The sequence below is a fragment of the Camelus bactrianus genome, chromosome 25 (assembly GCF_048773025.1).
Source record: "Camelus bactrianus isolate YW-2024 breed Bactrian camel chromosome 25, ASM4877302v1, whole genome shotgun sequence".
NCBI lineage: Eukaryota > Metazoa > Chordata > Mammalia > Artiodactyla > Camelidae > Camelus > Camelus bactrianus.
Window position 1 is genome coordinate 17,490,214 of NC_133563.1, and position 21,010 is coordinate 17,511,223.

Here is a 21,010-nt window from a genome sequence, read left to right on the forward strand (position 1 = left end):
AGAAATGGAGGAGACACACAAACAGGGAAAAAGTTCTTGTAAAGATAGGCAGAGATCAGGGTGATGCAGCTACAAACCACAGAACTTTAAGGATTGCTGGGAGCCACTAAAACTAGGAAGAGACAAGGAAGGATTCTTCCTAGGGTCTGTAGAGCGAGTGTGGTACAAACTGTACCTTGATTTCAGGGGTTTAGCCTCCAGAACTGTGAGAGGATAAGTTTTTCTTGTTTTAAGCCTCTCAAATTGTGATACTTTTTATGGCATCCCTAGGACACTAATACATTTCTTTTACAGATACTCCTAGAATGTAAAGAGCGTGACAGAAGGGGAAGAGGGGAGGGAAGTCAGGAAGTGATGATGATTTCAAAAGGCAATACTCCATGTGAAACTAATTCAAGTACTATGTTACTAATTATGAATCATTTCTCCTGAATTATACTTTTTGTCTCCTCTTCTGTCTTTCTCTTGGACTTTAAAATAAAAATTTCATTATCTTCTATCCCAAGAGAAAACAGATAAAAACAAATATTAGCCTCTGACTAGTATGCTACTTTGGCTGTTATCCTAGCTCTTTCTGTTTTATCTAAGCCAGGATTATTGAAATAGGAATCCACATTTATTCCTCAATTTTACTAACCTCCTTCCCTGCAATATGATTTTAGTCCTTACACTCAAGATATAAATACATAATATTAATAAAAAATTTTCCCTCTAACAATGCCAACAGTTCTCTTACATCCTAAAACATCTTACCTACACCAAATTCAAAGTAAGATAAAAATCTGTCATGTTTTTGGCAGTTAAAAATAATACATGAAGATTTTAGCAACCAAAAGATAAGAGGAAGAAGCTAATTAAAAATTGAAAGATGAAGGAAGATTAAAACATTTTCTTAACAGACTTTGGTTTAAAGTTTTTAAATAACTTTGGGTTAAAATAGGGTATTTTTTAATCCAAGTGAAATAGTTTGTTAGAAGAAAGACAGTAGAATATCAATAAGTGTTATCTAACTGATCCACTGTTATTTTCCTAAGTATTTAAAACAACTGGAATTCTGCAGAATGAGTATTACCAAAAGTAACCCTAATACCTGAAGTTCAAATGAAATCCACTACTGCTCATGAAAACATTGTGAATTGATGATTCTCTTATCTAGAAACACTGAAAGATAAGAATTCACTGAAAGTCATATTCACTCAATCAACCAGTAGAGTCACAGTATGAGCACACTTGTATGAATTCAAATCTGCATTGGGCAAAAAAAAAATAAAAGTAATTTGGTACTAAATGACCTGTAAGAAACCAGACTAGCTCATCTAGTATTATCTGAACAAACTGTTATCTTCGTGACACTGGAGGAAAAATGTCCTGTTTGTTAGAATTATTGAGACAATGTGGCTTAAGCAAAATCAGTAGATGATCGCCTATGGTTGATTTAAGGTATTTCGCAGGTAATGTTGATTATATATGATTTTTTCCTTATATAATGACTTCAGAAGCTTCATCCTTGTAAAAACTACAATCCTAATAAGTGAACTGAGTGTATTTGACTGGTACTATGTTAAATTATTTAAAAAGGTAAAATTCTAAGAATATCAGAATATAAAACATATGGAAGAAGAAATGATTATAATTTGTTTAAATGATAGGGAAAAAAGTAAGAAGTGATATGTTATGAAGTGATACCAGAAAGTCATAAAATATAGCTCAAAGTGGTAACAGAAGGAAATTATGGCAAAGAGAGTATGAGAGGAAGCAGAAGCAAAGCAGGAATTTGATTTGCAGACTCAATGACTACTGCTTGATCATCTCATATTAAAGAGGTAAAGGTAGGGACAGGAAGAAATCTATGATGAGGAGTTTTTAATTCCTCTACTATGCTTCCAGAAAATTTTAAGTGATCATTATTAACTGGTTGAATATTCAGTAGAGATGTAAAGCACAAAATATTTGTTTTCATGCTTTAATTATATAATATAAATGTTTCAGTTTTAGCCATGCTACTCTTAAGACCCTAGGATAATCCAGTAATCCAGGTCATTTTATTTCACCTTTTTGGAGAAGGTGGGGGTGGTCTATGACTGTGAACATAAAGAAAAGTATGTCTGTATGTGCACCAGTGTATGTATATGACTTGCTATGTGTTATTATGCCAATCACTTATGTATATTTTATTTAATTATAAAATAACACTAAGAGGTAGACATTTATCACTTACATTTCAGAGATAAGAGAAGTAAGACAGACAGATGATGTAATTTGTCCAATGAAAAAGAACAAATTGCCTTGTGCTCTGAACTCAGAAATCTGACTACACAGCTGACATTCTAAAACCCAGTGGTATTTGAGTATGAATTAGTGAGACATACTTTATATATACAACCTCATTTACTACTGACAACAGCTCTGCTCCATACACATAATGATCCCCACTTTACAAATAAAGAAACAGGCTCAAAGAGATTATGTGCCTTATTCAAAGACAGATAGCTAAGGTATGAGGGCTGAAATTAGAATCTAGAGTGTTTGACTTTATATGTAGTTTGGAACAAAGAATGATGCAATATTTACAAAAATAAAATCAGTTTCCTTACTAATAAATCAAAGTACACTTGATTTTGTCCACAGATAATCCAAAAAGAAGATTTGTTTTTAAAAAATTAGTGTTAAAAACTATCGTTAATGGTTGCATTATTTTTCATATTAAGAGGATTAAATTTAACTTACATTAACTCTGCTAAAATAAAGATTCCATTCTTTGGGCATATGTTAATTTACTTTTATTCTAATCAGTACTTTTTCCTTCTCTTTTTGAACATATATAGGCTAGTGTAAAATACCTACAGGTGACCAGCACGTTTATGTGTCAGAGAAAGAAACGCATGATTTTCTCCTTCCTCATTCCTTTGGCCACATGCCATCCCAAGGGCAGAGTCTAACAGAACAAATTAATGGCTTCCAAAGAGGAATCAGATAGCCATACAACATTCTGGACTATCATTGCTAGGACTCTTTCAACAACCACATAATATGTTTGACAGCTACAGCTGGGGACAATAAACTCCTCTGACAAGGACTCTCTTGGGCACAAAAGGCAAAAAAAAAAAAAAAAGCTAAAACAAACACGATTGGTGGATGATGGTTTTCTTTCTAAACTGCCATTCACCTTCACAATCAAAGAGCCCAACTTTGATTTAACTAATCAACATGCTAAGAAGAAGACATCATTTATAGAAAAGACACCTTGCTAATGCTGGCATTATCAACTCTATTTTAAGGTTAAAATAAAAGGTTTAGTAGTTCCCTTTTGATAACAATGTTCTCCTAAATAAGTTGAGGATCTTAGACTTGTTTCAGAAGAGAGAAAAGGAGTATACATAGATACTTGGTTATAAGAAATTGGACTGGAAGCATCAGCTTATTTTATATACCAATAGAAACATTAACTCAAGATGTGATCCAAAAATCTCAATATGATAAAATCCAAATCCTTCTGCTAAATTACTTAGTTATCCCGACCCAGACATTCATTTCATAGCAAATGCTTTACCATGTAACACAATGCTGTAAATCTAAATTCTTGAAGTCTAAACTTTCAGCCTCTCTCTAACACTTCATCGTTCACTAAATTTCCTTTGCCTATCCATCCATAAACAGAGCTTAACCTGGGTTAGATCCAGCTGGATCTCAGATGAAAAACCTTTAGAAGCCAGATGAGTGACTTCTAAGACTTGTGATCAGGGAGATGTGAAAGCAGCAAAGGACACATTGTCTTCTCAGTGCCAATGCAGAACAGACTGTTAGGTTGACAAGATGAGCTGAAATGTCCTTTGCTGTCTTTTTATATGCATTGCTGTCCCAGAAACTAGGTGCTTAAAACCAAAATCTTTTCTTTCTGAAAATCTGTTAATAAAGTATAACTGATATGATTGTTTTGTACACACTTGTCATTATTGTAACAGTTCTATATCTGATTTTATGCATATTTTACAGAGCAGACTTTGCCTTATGCTCTGATAATTTCCCATTTTATGTAATTCCAAAGTGAAGGCACTTGCAAGGTTACTGGATGTACTTATTTTTAAAAATTAAAAACAATCCTGTTTTCATTTTTATATTGTTGTTCACCTGTGTACTTGACTGTAAATTCACAATGAGTAAAATAAACTCTAAATTTTATTATTACAAAGCTTCTATCTAAAAAGAACTGCAGAGTACTTTATGAATAGTAAATATTTTCATTAAAAAGCTAAAACATTTTGAATAGCATGTAGTGAAAATAAAATATGTCTAGAATGATATACTACATGATAAGATGAATCTTACTTACCAAATTCCTTGGGAACTGCTATAGAATAAACACAATTGTGTCCCACACTGTAATTTTTTGGATAGTTTGGTGATAGAACAGTGCCTTCTGAACCTGTTGAACGACTTCCACAAGGTGCTGGAAATAAAAAAAAATTATTGTTAGAAAAAAATATAAAAATTCATACTACAAATATTTTCTTGATACAAAAATATGGCTACTGGATTTTAAGGTATATCATTTATTTCTATCCTTTAACAAATTGTCAACTATTGTCAAATATCTTTAAGAAAATTGTGCACATATAAAACTTTAAGTACTCAGATTTACTCATCTCAGAAACAAAGTTAATATAATAATGTTGCAATAGTGCTGTCTCTCTCTGTAGGTAATAATAGTGGCCTGCTTTCATTTATGATAAAAGTATAAAGAAAATCATCCCTTTTATAATGATGAGGAATTACACATGCAAATGTGAAATTGTTTTACTCACCACTAGGCTTTGAAGCTCTACTCAGAATCAACCTTGATTATGCTGCCACCAGATTAAGTATTGCTACAATGGGACAAGGATGGCTGTACAAACACATTTATCCACTTAACTAAGTAAAATATTCTCTCACCAATCTTAATCTACTTATATGATTTACATTTAAATCAGAAGAGTTGCTGATGGTACATAGAGACAGACTTTGTTTGCTACCTCAGCCCCGAATGTGCTATGTTCTTAAAAAAGATGAGGGTGAAACCAGTATTCCTGGAAAATTTGGAGATAGAGGTTCTGTTGTTCACAAGATAGGGGGATGCACTGGGATTCACGGTTCTGGAACACAGTGTTCTTTGCAATGAGATGTCACTGAGACTTTAGTAAGGTACTGCTTGAATGTATAGATGTCTTAAAGACTTTATGTTAGATACAGTGTAGCCTTAAGCTACTCACAATTTCAAATCTGTCTTTTCAAAATTTATGTAATGTATAATTTATCATCAAATACACTCTATAATGAAAAGTATTGTATGATTTGTCTCAGAGAGCAAGTCAGGTACTTTAAAAAGTGATGAATTCTTGCAGGTCACAAAAGAGCAATATAGTATATAAAATCAATAATTTATTAGATATGTCCTGTGACTTCTTCCAGTTGAAAGAATTGCTGTACTTTACAAAAGTGCTAGCTCACTTCTAGGAAATTACTTATGCCTTGATATAGCCTAATGGAATGTCACAAATCATAAATCCTTGTACAGACTGTATTTGAAAGCTATATCTCCCATGGGTCTTTCCTATTTTTAAGAGAAGGCCTTTTTTAACTCTCTGTGATGATATACATTCATAATGCAGACAGTTGTTATCCCCAGTATTGACTTTAAGATTAAATTGACTTTTAAATTTTTTTGCTTTTTTCTCTCCTTTGTTCAAAACCTTGATCTTAGTAAAAAATACCTAACTGTTCATTCATTTCATGCACCTATTCATGTTTCCTATGAAAGTATATGAACTTCATTTCGTTTATCTGCCTTAGAAGATAAACCTCCAATAAGACTATTTTATCATAATGGTAATAAATACTATTTTAAATTATAAACTATTACTCTAAGTAACTTATTTATTGTACTATTCATTCTCCTTTGCACTATTATTGGTAACATTGCTATGAGTTTTCTATCGCTTCATCTGTTCACCAAAAAGAAAGAAAGGGAAAAAACAGTCTCTATAACTTGTGAATTAAATTTGTTCTATAATTCCACACTCCTGATTAACACTTAAAAACATCCATCACTATATTATAATCGGTGGCTCATAAACCATTTTCATGGCTCACTAAGTCAACTTAGTAGGATATGAGCTTCTACATCTGTCACCTCATTAATTGGCTAGATTCATTCATTTGATTTTGCTGCTAGAAAGGCATTCCCTCCATCCTTCAGTGCTCTGTGAGCTGTGTTCTCCATCATAGAGTATGTTCTTAGAAAAAGAAAAGTAATCCTATGACAAGGAATAGCTATACTCCTTTGATAGATCTTCCATGTCACTATATACAAATTCTACTACAAATAATAGTCTTGTGGGCATGGATAGTTCATGTGTGATACCTATGTCACTAATTTTTAACCTTATTTTCAAAACTGAGATATAATTCATATACCATAAAATCCACTCTTTTGAAGCACACATTTTTTTTTTTAGCATATTCACAAAGTTGTGTAACCAACCCCACGATCTAATTTCAGGATATTTTCGTCACCCCCAAAATAATTCCTATACTCATTAGCAGTCACTCCCCACTTGCTCCACCCCCAAGGCCCTAATTAATTTTTTTCTAACTGAATTTTAGCATTTCCTTTAATTTCAAATGTAGGCAAAATAGTACAGTAGCAGTAGAAGTAACTGGGACTTTGTTGCCAAAAGAAATCAAAGATATTTTAAAATTATATACAATTATTGCAGATGCCTCAAAATATTGTTTATGCTCATCACTACTAAAAATAACAGTAGTTACTATACTTGCTGGAACTTCTAATTTAAAGCATTAATTAAGAAGCATATATATTATTACATCCAAAATGTGTTTTTTCAATTATAGATTTTAAGTACTTCGATAACTATATTTCAGTATTATTGGTTTCTCTTTCAAGCCTATGTGATTTGTTTTATTTTATGCATTTAAAAAGATGACTCTAAGATCCATAGGCTTCCTCAGAGTATGCACACACACACCAAAGGAATCTCTATTCCAATTAGATTCCTCCCAAACCACCTCTCTTTGTCACCTTCTATCTACTCTTTTCCTTAAGGAAGGTTGGCTCATAGATTGTTGCTCTGGCCTAAGAAGATCTGGAAAATATTAGTGCATTGAAGGACCCTTTCTTTCCTGCTCTTTTGTCTCCTTTCCTAACAGAATTGATGAATTCTTCCTTCTTAGGCATCAAAAAGGTCCTAAAACTTGGGTTTGGAACTTTGGGAGAAATACCTACTCTTAGGATTGACATATGCTTAAGGCTATCTAGAACCATAGCCTAAATATGATTCAGATTTGCTCACTAACTCTCACATGTGGCTCAGTCTAACTCACTAGATGTATTTTGGGTTTAGGAACCAAGTTCCCTGTCACTCAGAGAGCTCTATTTTGTTTTCTTTTATGAATACATCTCCCGTAGGAGTCTTGGAGTGAGTGGTTCACTGGTTAAAGATAGTATAAGATGAAAATTTCTGTGTTTAATAAAGGGAAGGGAAGCAGCACCCTCCCTCTCCCCCTTGTCTAGGGTGTCTCCTTGAGAACACAATAGGCCCAACCTTTTCATTTTACAGTCCAGGTTTCCAGCCTTCTGACCTTTGAAACTAAACAAATTCTTCTGAGATCAAATCAGGTTATCACAAGGTATACTCACAAGGTACGCAAAAGACAAGGTACATCAATTTGTCTCTCAAAGAGATAAAAGAAGTGTTATTTGTTCTTTCTTCACTGTATACATTTGTGTGAGATTCTGTTGGGTCTTTGTAGTGTCTTTCATGGACCGCCTGCAACGTGCCCTGTATTCCAGACATGCATATCCAGTAATAAAACTGCTTTCTTTCTCTTTTAGGTTTTGTGGAATGAACTTTGTTAGTAGAATTTTTGTTTTCTCAACAGAAGAAAATATTTGGCTATATTTAAATCTCTTGTCTTATTACCTTAATACCATTTGAATCTCACCATGACTTCTAACAGTTACTGTTACATACTTCACTTTCTTCATCTGTAATGAGAGAATCACTTGGTTGATTCAACTTTCTATACAAATTGTTTTGTTTTTCTGGGTAAAATAACTAGCAACCCATTAGGAAGGCATGTTTGAAGTCTGACTTTAATACAGACTAGATGGTAGTAAAGAATGGGGGCATCTTAATACAATGAGAAGCCATGTAACTACCCATCTGGAGACATGGTGTAGACTGAGATGCCAAAATAAGGGAAAATAAAAAGATTTAAATATGAATTCCAAGTCTGTGGTCACAAGAAAATATGTTCTGAATTACAGGCATTGATTTGCAGTTGAACTGTTTCTCACATGGGTGACACTATATAGTATGTTTCAGAATCCACAGCAGGAGGAATTTATTTATAACAATGTTAATGATTCTCTAAAGGAGCATGCAGGAGGCCAACTGGAGTGATAATGTATGTAAGAGTGACTGGAAACTAGCAGGTGCTCAATAACAGCAGCTTCCCTTCCTGTTACCTTTCAGATACGTTCCCTTCTATCAAACGAAAATAAAACATGCTTTGGTTTTAGCACAATACTACCTTAACTTTTTTCAATACAGAATACAGTGCACTTCTTTGTAGAACATAGCTCTGACAAATAATCTGTGAATTATATCTGTAAACAAAATTCCTATGTGTAGCTGATTAAAGGCAGTTATCTGATGATACTCAAAAATAATTTACTGCTAGGCCTTTGTCTATATATCTTTCATCTACATGCTTTAATTATATAACATATTTAAATGACATCAAATACTAAATGGCTTAGTATATTAGGCTAGATAATTTCTATCCGCTTTTATAATAGCATGGGCACGAGACTTCTTTCACATCTCAAAAAATTTTTGTAAACTTAGAGGATATTCGAAATAATGAATTAGCTGAGGGCAAGTCATGCAATTTAAATAGAAGATCTGGAATAAGAGTTCGGTTATTTAATTCTTCATACGCACAAATAATATGATTTAACTAAAAGTAGGTCATATAAGGTTACTAATGAGAGATAACACTAAAGTTGGAAAGCTATAATCCAGGGCTTAAGTTAACATGAGTGAAACAAAGGTATTAAAAAACAATGTTGTAGATTTTCAAAAGCACTGAGTTAACACTGACCATATCTATTGAGTCATGTGTATTCTGTGCAAAGTTGTATTTCAAATGGAATGCAAAAATGCATTTCAGGTGAATACTTTTTATCAGTTATTAGTAGAAATTTACCCTTTCTTAATTCTCATACCTAGCCTGGAGGAAGATTTCAGAGATAAAGGGAGAATCCAAAAATCTCAACACTTATTCTTGGTGCAGGTACTCATTCATGAGACATTTAACCAACTAAAACTGGTTAAGAGCCAGGCACTCTACGGTTCTAGATATAAAAAGATGAATACAAGGTCATTTGTAGAATTACCTGCCTACCTATAGGGCAGTGATTAAGAGCATGAACTCCTAAACAAGATTGCTAAGTAAGTGTGACTTTTAACAACTACCTGAAACTCTTTGTCTTAGTTTCCTCATCTATAAAATGAGACTATGAGTAGTCTCTAATTCATGGGGTTGTGGTGAGGTAAAAAATCATATGTGTACAAAACTTCAAACTGTGCTCAACACAGGTAAGCTATTTTCTCCCACCAGTCCTCCTCCCTATGCTCCTCCCTATAGAGCTGCTCGAAATTCCAGCAATATTCCCTGTTCACTCTTCGTATGAAATATACCATCCCCTCATGCCTTGTGCCTCACCTGGTTCCTTCTTATTTATACTTTTAAGATTAAGTTCATGAATCACTTTCATAAGGAAGACTTTGCTGACCTCTCTTTTTAACTAGGTCAGATGCACCTCCATGCTGCACTTACAATACTCTGTTTTTATTTCTAGCAATGTACCTTATCTGTTTGTATCTCATCATGCTGTATACGTTTTAAAGGCAAGGACCATATTGAATTCATGTTTTTATCCCTAATAATTACTACAGGGCCAGGTATATAATTGATACACTTGGACACCTGAAAAAAAGAAATGAATGATACTTTCTCTTCTTTAGAATAATTGCCCAGCTAGTGATTATTCAACAGTCCAAAAACATTTATTCTTAAGGTCTTATTATCATAATTTTCTATCAGTTGGATGCTTATTGTATGCGATAGCAATAGAAAAGATCAAGAATATTGAATTGTTCCATTTACAGAATAAATAAGTCATGGCAATGTAATGTACAGCATGGTGACTATAATTAATATAATTGCATAATTAAAAGTTGTTAAGAGAATAGATCTTAAAAGTCCTCATCACAAGAAAAAGAATTATAACTATGTATGATGACAGATGTTAACTAGACCTATTGTGATCATTTTGCAACACGTACAAATATCAAATCATTATGTTGTACACGTGTACATGCCAACTATACTTTAATCAATCAATCAACAAAATTATATTGTAATGGTACTGTAGCCAGTACTTACAAATTTAATGATTTACACATCAGAGATATCTTTACCCAGGATATATTGTTTTAATTTTAGATACATTGATTTTATCCTGGGAGCTTTGGGGTACAAGGGGAAAGTAAATAGAAAAAAAAATTTCTACTAAAAAGACAAGTGATCAGATGCCTGAAAGCAGTGACAGAGCTAGCTAGCCAGAGAGCTGGGGGAAAAGATTCAGGCAGAAAGAGAAATAAGTGCAAAAGTCCTGAGGCAGAGGTGTGAGCAGTGCTTTGAAGAAAAATCCAGGAGGCCAGTGTGGCTCAAAGAGTAAACTAAAGAGGGACAATATTTAAAGAGGTCAGGGTGTATACAGACAGACTGAGTAGAGCTTCTTATTATAAGATATTTGGCATTTATTTAGATTTAGGACGCCACTGATAATTTTGAGCAAATATGCGATATAGTCTGAAATATGGTTTAGAGATTACTTTGTTTTCTGCAGAAGAGGACTGAGTGGGGAAACAAGGGAATGGGAGACACTAGTTAGGAAAGAGGCTGAGATAAGAGATGGCTGGTGCCTTAGATCATGGCAGAGATGTATTTATAGAAACACATGTTATATCATTAGGAGAAAAAAAATCAAGTAATGAATAGTAAGGAAAATATGGATTCTGTCACCATTTGTGTTTTATTATCTTTACCTAATATTGAGTCAGATCATGGATAAGAATGATATATGACTTCTGTTTTAATCCAGTATGTTTATAGATAACTAAAGTAACTTAGAGTTTCAACAGATACTTTTCAAAGTCTGAAAAATAAGAAGGGAAGAAGTTATTTTCCAAACACATTTTTTTGATCACAAAGTGAGTTGCAGGTACAGATATCCTGTTCTGCCATCATTTAATATATGTGACATTCTCATGAGATAAACTGCAGGGTTTCTCATCGTTGAGCAGGACTTACCACAGGATGCTATCATTTTGGATCTACTTCTGACAAATATAATCTCCCAGTGTCCAACATAAGCTCTTAAAAACATTTTCTTCAGATTTAAAATGTACACTTAATCCTAAACCATGATAAAAATCTATCTCCTAAAATAGACCAACTGCAAATTCTTAGGGTTCAGTTCAGGTAAATAAATACTCTCTAAGAGCCTGCTTGTATAAATTTGTGTCTTGCTCGCTAAAGAGTAACATGCAGCCCAAGAGTTCATGAACTTACGATGTTCTAGGGTAGGACTAAAGCAACGTTATAAGAAATAAATAATTATTTTAGCACTTAGGGATCATAGTCTAATTACCAACCCCCTACTCTTGTACTCTGCAACAAAGTCGACCAGTCAGTCAAAATTTCCTGCCCACATTCTTAAAGACTTTTGTCAGGATTCCAACAATGGGGTAAGACTTAGCATGAAAGGCAGCAAAGACTGGTAACTTAATTCTCAAGCTTGATGAAATCATAAATAGAGGCATAAGCAAATTAACACATGACAAAGGCAATTACTAGAATGACCAAAAATAACATAACTCTGAAACACTGAAGAGAGGGGCTATGGATGTGACATAACTTTTTATCTGTTCTATTAGGGAATCAATAGATAGTGTCTAATATGGGTACATAAAAAATAGAGCTTAATGTGTTATGCAGAGTCACAGAGAGGGCCATCAAAGCAGTTAGAAATAGAAATTATTAGAAAACTCAGATAAGGAATAGAATAGAGAGGAGTATGGCAGACGACCACTGCTTCACATTGTTTTAAATGTTAAGCTTCCCTGTATTCTTAGTTATTACTTAGCACATTTTACTTTGATTAAAAAATACAAAATTTATCTCAAGAAAAATTTATGCTTATGAATTCTAGTTTTATTGCACATGCTTTACACAGTAATTTGTACTTTTAATTATTAATGTATTAAACCTGAAAATTAGCCAGTTATGTATATTTTGGATTTCTGTATGGTAACCATGAAGGAAAACAAACAGATATGTGTGGACCTGATCAAGAAACTAAAATGTATTAAGCTCTCCTTAGTGTGTGACAATAACAGTCACAGAACCAAATGCTTAAATAAGTAATTTAATATAATTATCTCAATAACCTTGCAAATTACACAATATTATATCATGTTTAGATATGCAAAACAAATAAATTTAACAAGGTCATATAGTTGACCAAGGCTTTTTTCTTATTTTTAAATCATTGTTTAGATTTAAATATATCTAGTTCCAAAAATGGGCATTATTTTCCCCTCAACCATACTAGAAATGATTGGTTATGGTTATATTTTTAACATGAATAAATCTTGATTTTTTTCAAGTAGTTTAAAGCAAGCATTGAATAACTTTGATTTGATTTTCATACCTTGGCATTATGGCTAAAAGTCTAGTGATACTTAAGTAATAGTAAAAATTATTCTCTCTTAAGAAATGTTAAAATCCTCAACTCCTACACTATTTTCAGGATTGAGTGAGTGTGTATCCATATAATGACACTGATAAATTAGATTTAATTAATATTAAAATGATAGAAATATACTAGTTCAACTAAAACATAACATACATGCAAAGTACAATGAATGTTTTCCAGTGCTATGCTTTTTTTAGAACATTGTGTTAAAAATCACATATATTAACATGTCAGCATTTGCTAGGAACTTCACTAGGCCCTCTCTATGTGTTGTGTTTAATATTTGAATCTTCACAATAACTTACTGAATTACTGATTATTATCTGGCTTCAGAGTTTAAAAAAATCAGAGCTCGGCTTGCCTCATGTTACAGACACACTAAAAAGACATGAATTCAGGTCTATTCTTCCCTCCAAATTGGCTGTAAATATGACAGTTCAACCAATATGAAATATACTTAACTGAGCTATAATTGATCCATGAAAAATTTTTGGTTCAGAAGGATTTATTTCTACATATCATGACATATTTCCATGCTGAAATTGACATTTCTATGACCTACGAATAGAGAAATCTTTTGGAAAGAAACAATTATTTTAGGCAGGCATATTCTTAGTGAATGCTATATATTCTGGTGCTCCCGTCTTTCTCATTTGTCACTGAAATCTATTTATTTACTCATTTATTTCAGTGATTAACACCTATCCTTGATCTATAGTTTTCTGTATCCTTTGATTTTTCTCCATCAGTAAATTTTGAAAAGTGCTTTTCTAGGTTTAGTATGCTTTTCTGCCTATAAACAGATTTCCCTTTCGTATGGCTCTAAATGCTAAGATAATACAATCACTTTTTCTCTTAAATTTCCTGTAAACTTCCAAGTCATAGGTTCTCTTTGGCAGAATTTAAATCCCAATTAATTGTTTCTTTTTATTCCCTTTATCTTTTGATGGATGAAATCATTAATTCAAGAATTAAGCAGATGTTCTGATATTAATAGAATGGCCATTTAGTAGATATCTATCTTTTCTTTATTTCTTATAACAACATTTTGAAGTAAAGAATTTCAATTATCCCTGAAATGAGAGACACTAGCTTAAAGAGGTTAAATGATTTGTGTAAGGGAGAAATTATGCACATATAATTCTAATAAGTAAAGACATTACACTACTAAGAAAAATTACCATGTGTCTAGACATCAGAAATACATACTTTAAATCATTAGATCAGAGTTGCTGGTTTTTCTTGTCCCACTGAAATTCACTGCAAACATATACATATATACCTACATGCGCACACACACACACACACAAACATAAGTATATGTATATTTATTGTATTTTATTTATCTCTGTATATATAACTGAAAAAGTTCCATAAAAAAATCTTCCCTATGTTCTTTGAATTAAATGTTTTTCTCTTCTTTTTCACTTTATTTTATTCAATTTATATCAATTATAAAAATGTTGGTCACAACCCAGTAAATTGATTTTATGACTCACTGATGGTGACCTATAGTTTGGAAAATCTGCCCTGGATGATAGCATTCCCATGTCAATTTTGTACCATGCATTGGATCACTCAACTGACTAGGGAGTCTGTGATAGCTTTCCATGGTGATATCATTGTTTTTCCTTACTAAATTGTATTTTTCACTGTGTTTCTATCCTCATAAATACAGAGTTATATAGAAGCATGTGAGTTTTGAACATGCAGTATTATGTCTTTTTTTAGCAAAATTATTTTCTCCAGTTATAATACCCATCTACAACAGCTTGAAATTAAAATTTCCATGGTCTGTAATGGAGCTGTATATAACTTTCTTTAAGGATGACCTGCTTTTCCTTAAAATAATTTTTAAATCACTCTATGTTCAATCTCTTTTAACACTCAGATACGGGCTTTTGAAAAAGCCACAAAGCACCAGCTCTATGTAAAGTGGTGGATTGGCCCTTATTTTGGAAAATCCTCCAGTTAATTATCCTATCCATGAAATTCTGAGCCATCATCATCAAAAACTGCTTCATTGTTAATTGGGGACTCCCAGTTTCCCCTCTTTTGTCCATTAGATCATCTCGTCAAAACCATTCTGAAAGAGCTGTTCATTTACTGCAGCTAACTGCTTAGCAAATTCCACACCCCAAGTGAAGGCGATTCTGTTTCAGGAGCCTCTTCACTAACTGCCTTAATTGCAAAAACATTAAGTCTCTTCTCCTTGAGTATATGTTTACTGAAACTTTTTCAAAGATCAGTGATTTTCTCCTGGCTACGATCATTGTCAGATCCTTCAACATACTGAATCTGATGCCCTGGTCTCGTACTCATGTTAGCTGTGGCAGATCTGGCAACTTTTATATCTGACATTATGCTACTGAAACTAATTTTAGGTATTTCTGCAATTTTCTGTGTCCTTGAGTCTTCCTCATGCTGCTGGAGCTGCCTGAGTAGCTCCAATTTGGTCATCACTTTTAGACAGCCTAATTCTTAGGAGAAATGTTTATGCTTTCTGTGTCTCTATTTCAGACAGATTTATCACTAATTTTGAACCATATTTAAGTTATTGCATTTATCTACATTTGTTGAAATGTCAGTTTCAGTGTGTTAGTTCCTAATTTCTCAGTCAATTGTTTCTTAATACCTGAAGTTTCAGGCACTCCTTTAAATCCTGACTGCACACAGATGAACAGAATGGGCAACATGCCTGCTCTCAGAGAGCTCGCCTACTATAATGTGCATGTTGCTTTAGAGACACTTGGGAATAGAAGCACTTTTCCAGAACCATTTCTTTACTGAATCCAATGAAAAAATCCTTGATAAAAATCTCTGCACTGCCTAAACCACACTTGTAATTGATTGTACGCTAAATGGTTGATTTAAAAAAAAAACACAGAAATGACTTCAAATATTCCTTGATTCTTTCTAATAATAAAAACTCAGCCCCCAGATATTTTCTTACCATGACAACTTGGTAAGGCTCTATTCCACCCGGGTCTTCCATCATCTCCCATGATACAGGTGAGTGTAGAATAACCTTGAAGAACATAACCAGCATCACAGTAATAGGTGACTGTTGACCCTAATTTATAATCCATTCCAAGTCTGGTGCCATTCATTATACTGCCTGGATCAAAGCAGGACTCTCGGAGTTTTGCTGTAAAACAGTGTTGATTGAAAAAAACAAACTGTTTTAAATACTATTTTTTAGGAAACATTTAATATTTCTTCATTTCTACCTTTAAACAAATGGAAACAACCAGCACGCTTTCTGCCTCTGTTTGAGGGCTCAGAGTACAAAGTAGCCCTTATCTATATCTGACATTTTACTAATTCATAGTGATTAGTAAAAGAATAAAATTCTTCATTGGTCTCTCATTAAAATTAGTATCTAATATATATAGTCAAACATAGAGTTTTAAAGTTTATTATAAATTATGTCCTATAATCCATGTATAAGTATTTTAAATAAATTATTTTAGAAAAGAACTTCTTTCTTTACTTAATATTTTTTTATTTAAAAGATCTTACCCCAAATAATGTACACTTATTCCATATGACTGAACCTAGAAATGGTACTACTACCTAAGTTGAGCTCAGTTCATTTCACCACTATGAAGAAAGTAAAAGACCACATTTCTCTGCCCTGAAACCATTTCTCTTAACCTACCTCCTATATTTATTCCCCACATTTCTGTCAGAGGTCTACCCATTATAAAATAGCAACAAAATCTTTATAATATCCAAACCATGATCTTTTTGGACAGAGAGTCTGTGTCAAAGCCAAGAACTTTCAAAATTAACAATAACAGATAAATTGAAAAGTAAAGTCTATTCACCACAAAGACCTATTTTCTGGGCACCCAGAAAAGTGCAATAGAGAGACTTACAGAAAACTTTGAAAATATATAGAGAAATAGATTAGTTCATCCACTTAGGGGAATAAGTAGTAAAACGCTATGTTGTTAACATATCTGTGTAATGCCATAATGTTTTTATTTTATTATTATAGATTACTTTAGAAATAATATGTGCAATGTAAGGGTCATCACAAATTCAAGATAAGAAATGTGATTTTCTAAATTAGAATTTATCTTATGTTAATGGGAAGTCAGGAGGTAGGTATATTTTTGGATAAGATTCACGGAATCATGGGAATTTAAGTTGACAATATCGATGTTTCGCTATTACAGAAATTATATTGCTATATCAAAATCTGATTAATTGTAACAGGGGGAATATATTTCTTCCATTCATAAAAACCTGCAGAGTTCAAAGTGCTTCAACATTTATAGAAAATGATGAGAAATTTGGGCTTTAGGAAGAATACTTCATAAAATTTCTACAAATTCAACTAAAGATGAAATGATGAAATCAAACATTTTATGATTTTGATAGAATATCAGAGGAATGAAGAAGGTTCACTTTCTTTCCTTCCTTCCTTCCAACAAACCCATTATCCAATTAACTCTGGAAATACAGCAGTGGACAATGAGAAAATATTCAGGCCCACACGTCATTTATATTCTATTAAAAATAATTATATTCAATAAACATTTGTGATTGTGATGTGTTACATTAGGAAAAGCATTCAGGAACCCTTCAGAAGAACTGACATCTGAACCTGGCACTGAGAGAGAATAAGCTGACTAGGTGAAAGCGAGATGAAGGACTTAAAGGGAGAAGGTGTCCTGGAGCCTGTAAGTCAGATAAACCGGATTCCTAAATTTCAATCCCAAACCAAATAACTTAATCTTCTCCCAAACACGAGTACACTAGCCACACACACAGGAGTACAAAAAATTTATACCATATGTTATATTCAGATTCCAATATAAAAATTGCTCTGTAGCTCAAGGAACTATATTTCTTCCCAGCTAAAATATCACTGTTTTAAGGAAAGAATCAGCAGGGTGAATATTAAGTTTGGTCACTAAGAATGGGGCTTTAGTGTTGCTGAGGCTGGTTTGTTTATTTTTAAGAATAAAATCTCACAATAAACCTTTCCTTAAACAAGCAGGAAAACTACAATGTAATTTTTAGGCAGAACAGCAACCTAGCATTACAGCTGGCCTTCATGAAATTGAGCTAAATCCCTTGAGGGAAAAAGAAAGACTGAAATTACTGTTTAAAGGGATTAATCTCTTTGACAAGTCTAACTGCCTAACATTTATCTTTTGAGAAGTTTGCTTTTTCCCTTCTTTAGAGTTTTCCCCAAATTTTCAGTGATACATCAGTGAAATCTATAATGTAAACATCCTACTTTTTGAGGAAAGGGAAATATGGTAGATAAATTGAATATATTGCCTCTGTAACAATTTTATATTGTTAGCCTCATTCAGAGAGGATTCACTTATCTCATTATTGTGTTTCCATGGTACTTTAAATCCTTGGTGAATAGCTTTCTATGAATAATGCTGCCTTGTTTATATCTCTGTATGCCATAGCAATTGTATCTGGACATTTTGAAAACATCTGGAGAATCCCTATATTGAAGGTCTAGGAAGTAGATGGAAAAATTTAGTTTTTGGAAAAAAAATTGTGAGGCAGGCAAGTTGATACTATTATTTTTATAAATAATTTTCTTTGCCTTAACTGTAGTTTGCCTACTGAAATGAATAGATCCCAGGTAAAAGAGTCCTTTGACACATACTCTCCAAATAAAGTATATTAGAAGATGTCTGCTGGAAGATAGACGTGAGCATAAACAATAAAGCTTATATCTTAGCTATGGATTTTTTCCATTTTTACAAAACATTTATTTTTCAAGTTTTTTTCCACAGGAAATAAAAGTATCCCAAATGCTTATTTTAATTAAAAAATTTGACATTAGAGAGCTGAGAAATGTGCCTTGAAGAAGATCCAATCGGAAAAGTTAAAGTTTTATTATGTTCTTGTTCTCATTTTATTAATAAAGACATACAGATGTTGATATATATATATATATATATATATATATATATATATATATATATATATAAAGCAAAGTTATTCCCACATAATAGGTATACACTCATAAAGGGGCCAATATTATAAATAATGCTATTCTGTAGGTAATTAGTTATATATTATTTTTGTTTTTGAGAGGTAACTAGAGTACATAATGTCCAACTGCCTTTTATTTCCAGAATAGTGGACTGCGTGGATGTGCATATACCTATTAGCATGAGTTCAGCAGCTAAGAGCTAAAGTTGCTTCAAGCTGTGTATGCACTGTAGTCCTCTCATAGGATCATAGTAAGTCTCAGGAGGCCCTCTCTAGCGGAAGACCCATAGTTCACATAGGGCCAGATCTCTCAGGGTGCTTTTGGAGAATAAATATAAACCACACATGTATCTCTTTTATTTTGGAAAATACTGCTGAAATAGAAATTAAATGATTGTCCTATAATATCTCAGAGTAAAGCTGAAATGTAGTAAGTTGCTGTGTGAAAAAATGTATCTTCCCTTAAACTGGTATGTTAATTTAGAAAGTAATTTATGATACTTGAAGGTTCTTGGAACAGGTGGCTAGCTAATACCCTACATAAACAACCATTCATAAGTCTTCCACTGTACATATCTGGTGCCTATAAACTGACATCCCCTGCCAGCTAAAGCACCAGCTGCTATGAGGTCCCCTTCAGTGGCACAAAACTGTATATATTCTCTCTTTCTTGTAAATCAATATATTTTGTTAAAATAGTATAAATATCACTACGAGTTATGTTTATTAACTACTATAATTATAAATATTTAAGACATATTTATTAACATAATTTTGAAGTCTGAATACTAATACAATACAAATGAGAGTACTGTTTAAACCCTAAATATTTATTCAATTGTAAATTTGTGAATATTGTATCACACTGAAATTACAAGAAGATAAATAAAGACTAGCGTGATTTAAAGTCTATGGAGACGTTACTTTCAAGTTAGCATAATATCTCCCCTTACCTTTAAATGTCTACTTCTTTGCTTCAGTTTACCATTGTCTGCAACATTGGAGCCTATCCACCATTTGCTTTAGGTAAACAAAAAGTGGTATTCCTTCCAGAATCCATGTTAGCAAGCTTATGTTTTTGCAATGTTTAAATACAGTATCTGCTCATTGTTCAAATGTTTTGTTTTCACAACTACTATGTATTTGCCAAAAAACAGGAACATGATTCAGTGTTCATCTTCAGGAGGGAAATGAGGAGACAGGTATGAACACAATCAATGGCAACTATACTCTGTGTGAGTTCTAATAGAGATATGTGCTGGACCTGTGGCTTTTCAAGTAGAGACCCAATATTATTTAGAGTGAGTCTGGACTTAAAGCTTTACTTTTTCAGTGCTCACAGAAATCAACATGCTTAAGTTAAGGTATATGACATGTATTACAAATTACAAAGGAAGTATTTTTTATTATCCAGGGCCTTCACATGTATGTCAATTCATTTTGAGGGTGCACATTTTATCTTGAAAATTCTGACATGTTAGTTTCTTTATGGCAGAAATAAAGACCACTATACCAGCTTTAAGAAACTAAGCAACTAGAGGTAACATTTTATTGAAATAAGGATAGAAAATAGGGAGACTGGTAAAAAAAGACAGATCCTAGAGACCCTGAAGTGGAGAATGTAATTTTCCTATGGATGAGGGTTTTGAGGACCAGTCAAGAAAATCAATTAGGTTGGATTTGGGAAGTATGATAAACTCAATACTAACATGGTAAAGAAATACTAGATGGAGTATAAAACTAAGACCTAGCGAAATTGTGTGCAGGTGGGCATTGGTGTAGTAATGAGGACGGTAGGGAGTAGAGGGTCCAAGGAGAAGAACTGTAGATAATGGAATAATTATGTATTTCTCTCTGCCTGTACTCATATTTTTATTTGCTTTTACTCTTATTGGTAATAATTATATTGTCTTATGCAATTCATTTTAACAATCTGGTCCTCAATTTCATCATTGGTAAAACAGGGATAGCAATACTTACAAAGCCCTTAGTTTAACATTTTTGTTGCAGTCAAAAGTATGCCTGTTCATGGTAAGAATACAGATACTGTATTAAAAGAGCTAATCATTGTACTTAGAACAGAGTAAGTATATAATAAGTAATTAATATTGTCTTTTTTTTTTTTAATTTGCATCAGTGGCCCCT

General features: G+C 32.9%; 1 protein-coding gene and 1 pseudogene across 3 annotated transcripts in view; both read right to left on the reverse strand.

Moving 5' to 3' along the window:
- CSMD3 (CUB and Sushi multiple domains 3) overlaps positions 1 to 21,010 on the reverse strand; it is a 1,011,591-nt gene that overhangs the window by 197,522 nt on the left and 793,059 nt on the right. For all 3 annotated transcript variants that reach the window (XM_074352931.1, XM_074352929.1, XM_074352930.1), the window contains 2 exons: positions 15,843 to 16,037; positions 4,331 to 4,447 (listed from right to left, as the gene is read on the reverse strand). In XM_074352931.1, the coding sequence (XP_074209032.1) occupies positions 4,331 to 4,447; positions 15,843 to 16,037 (312 nt within the window). The remainder of the gene's footprint in view (positions 1 to 4,330; positions 4,448 to 15,842; positions 16,038 to 21,010) is intronic.
- Positions 14,668 to 15,349, reverse strand: LOC105069669 (small ribosomal subunit protein mS31 pseudogene; annotated as a pseudogene).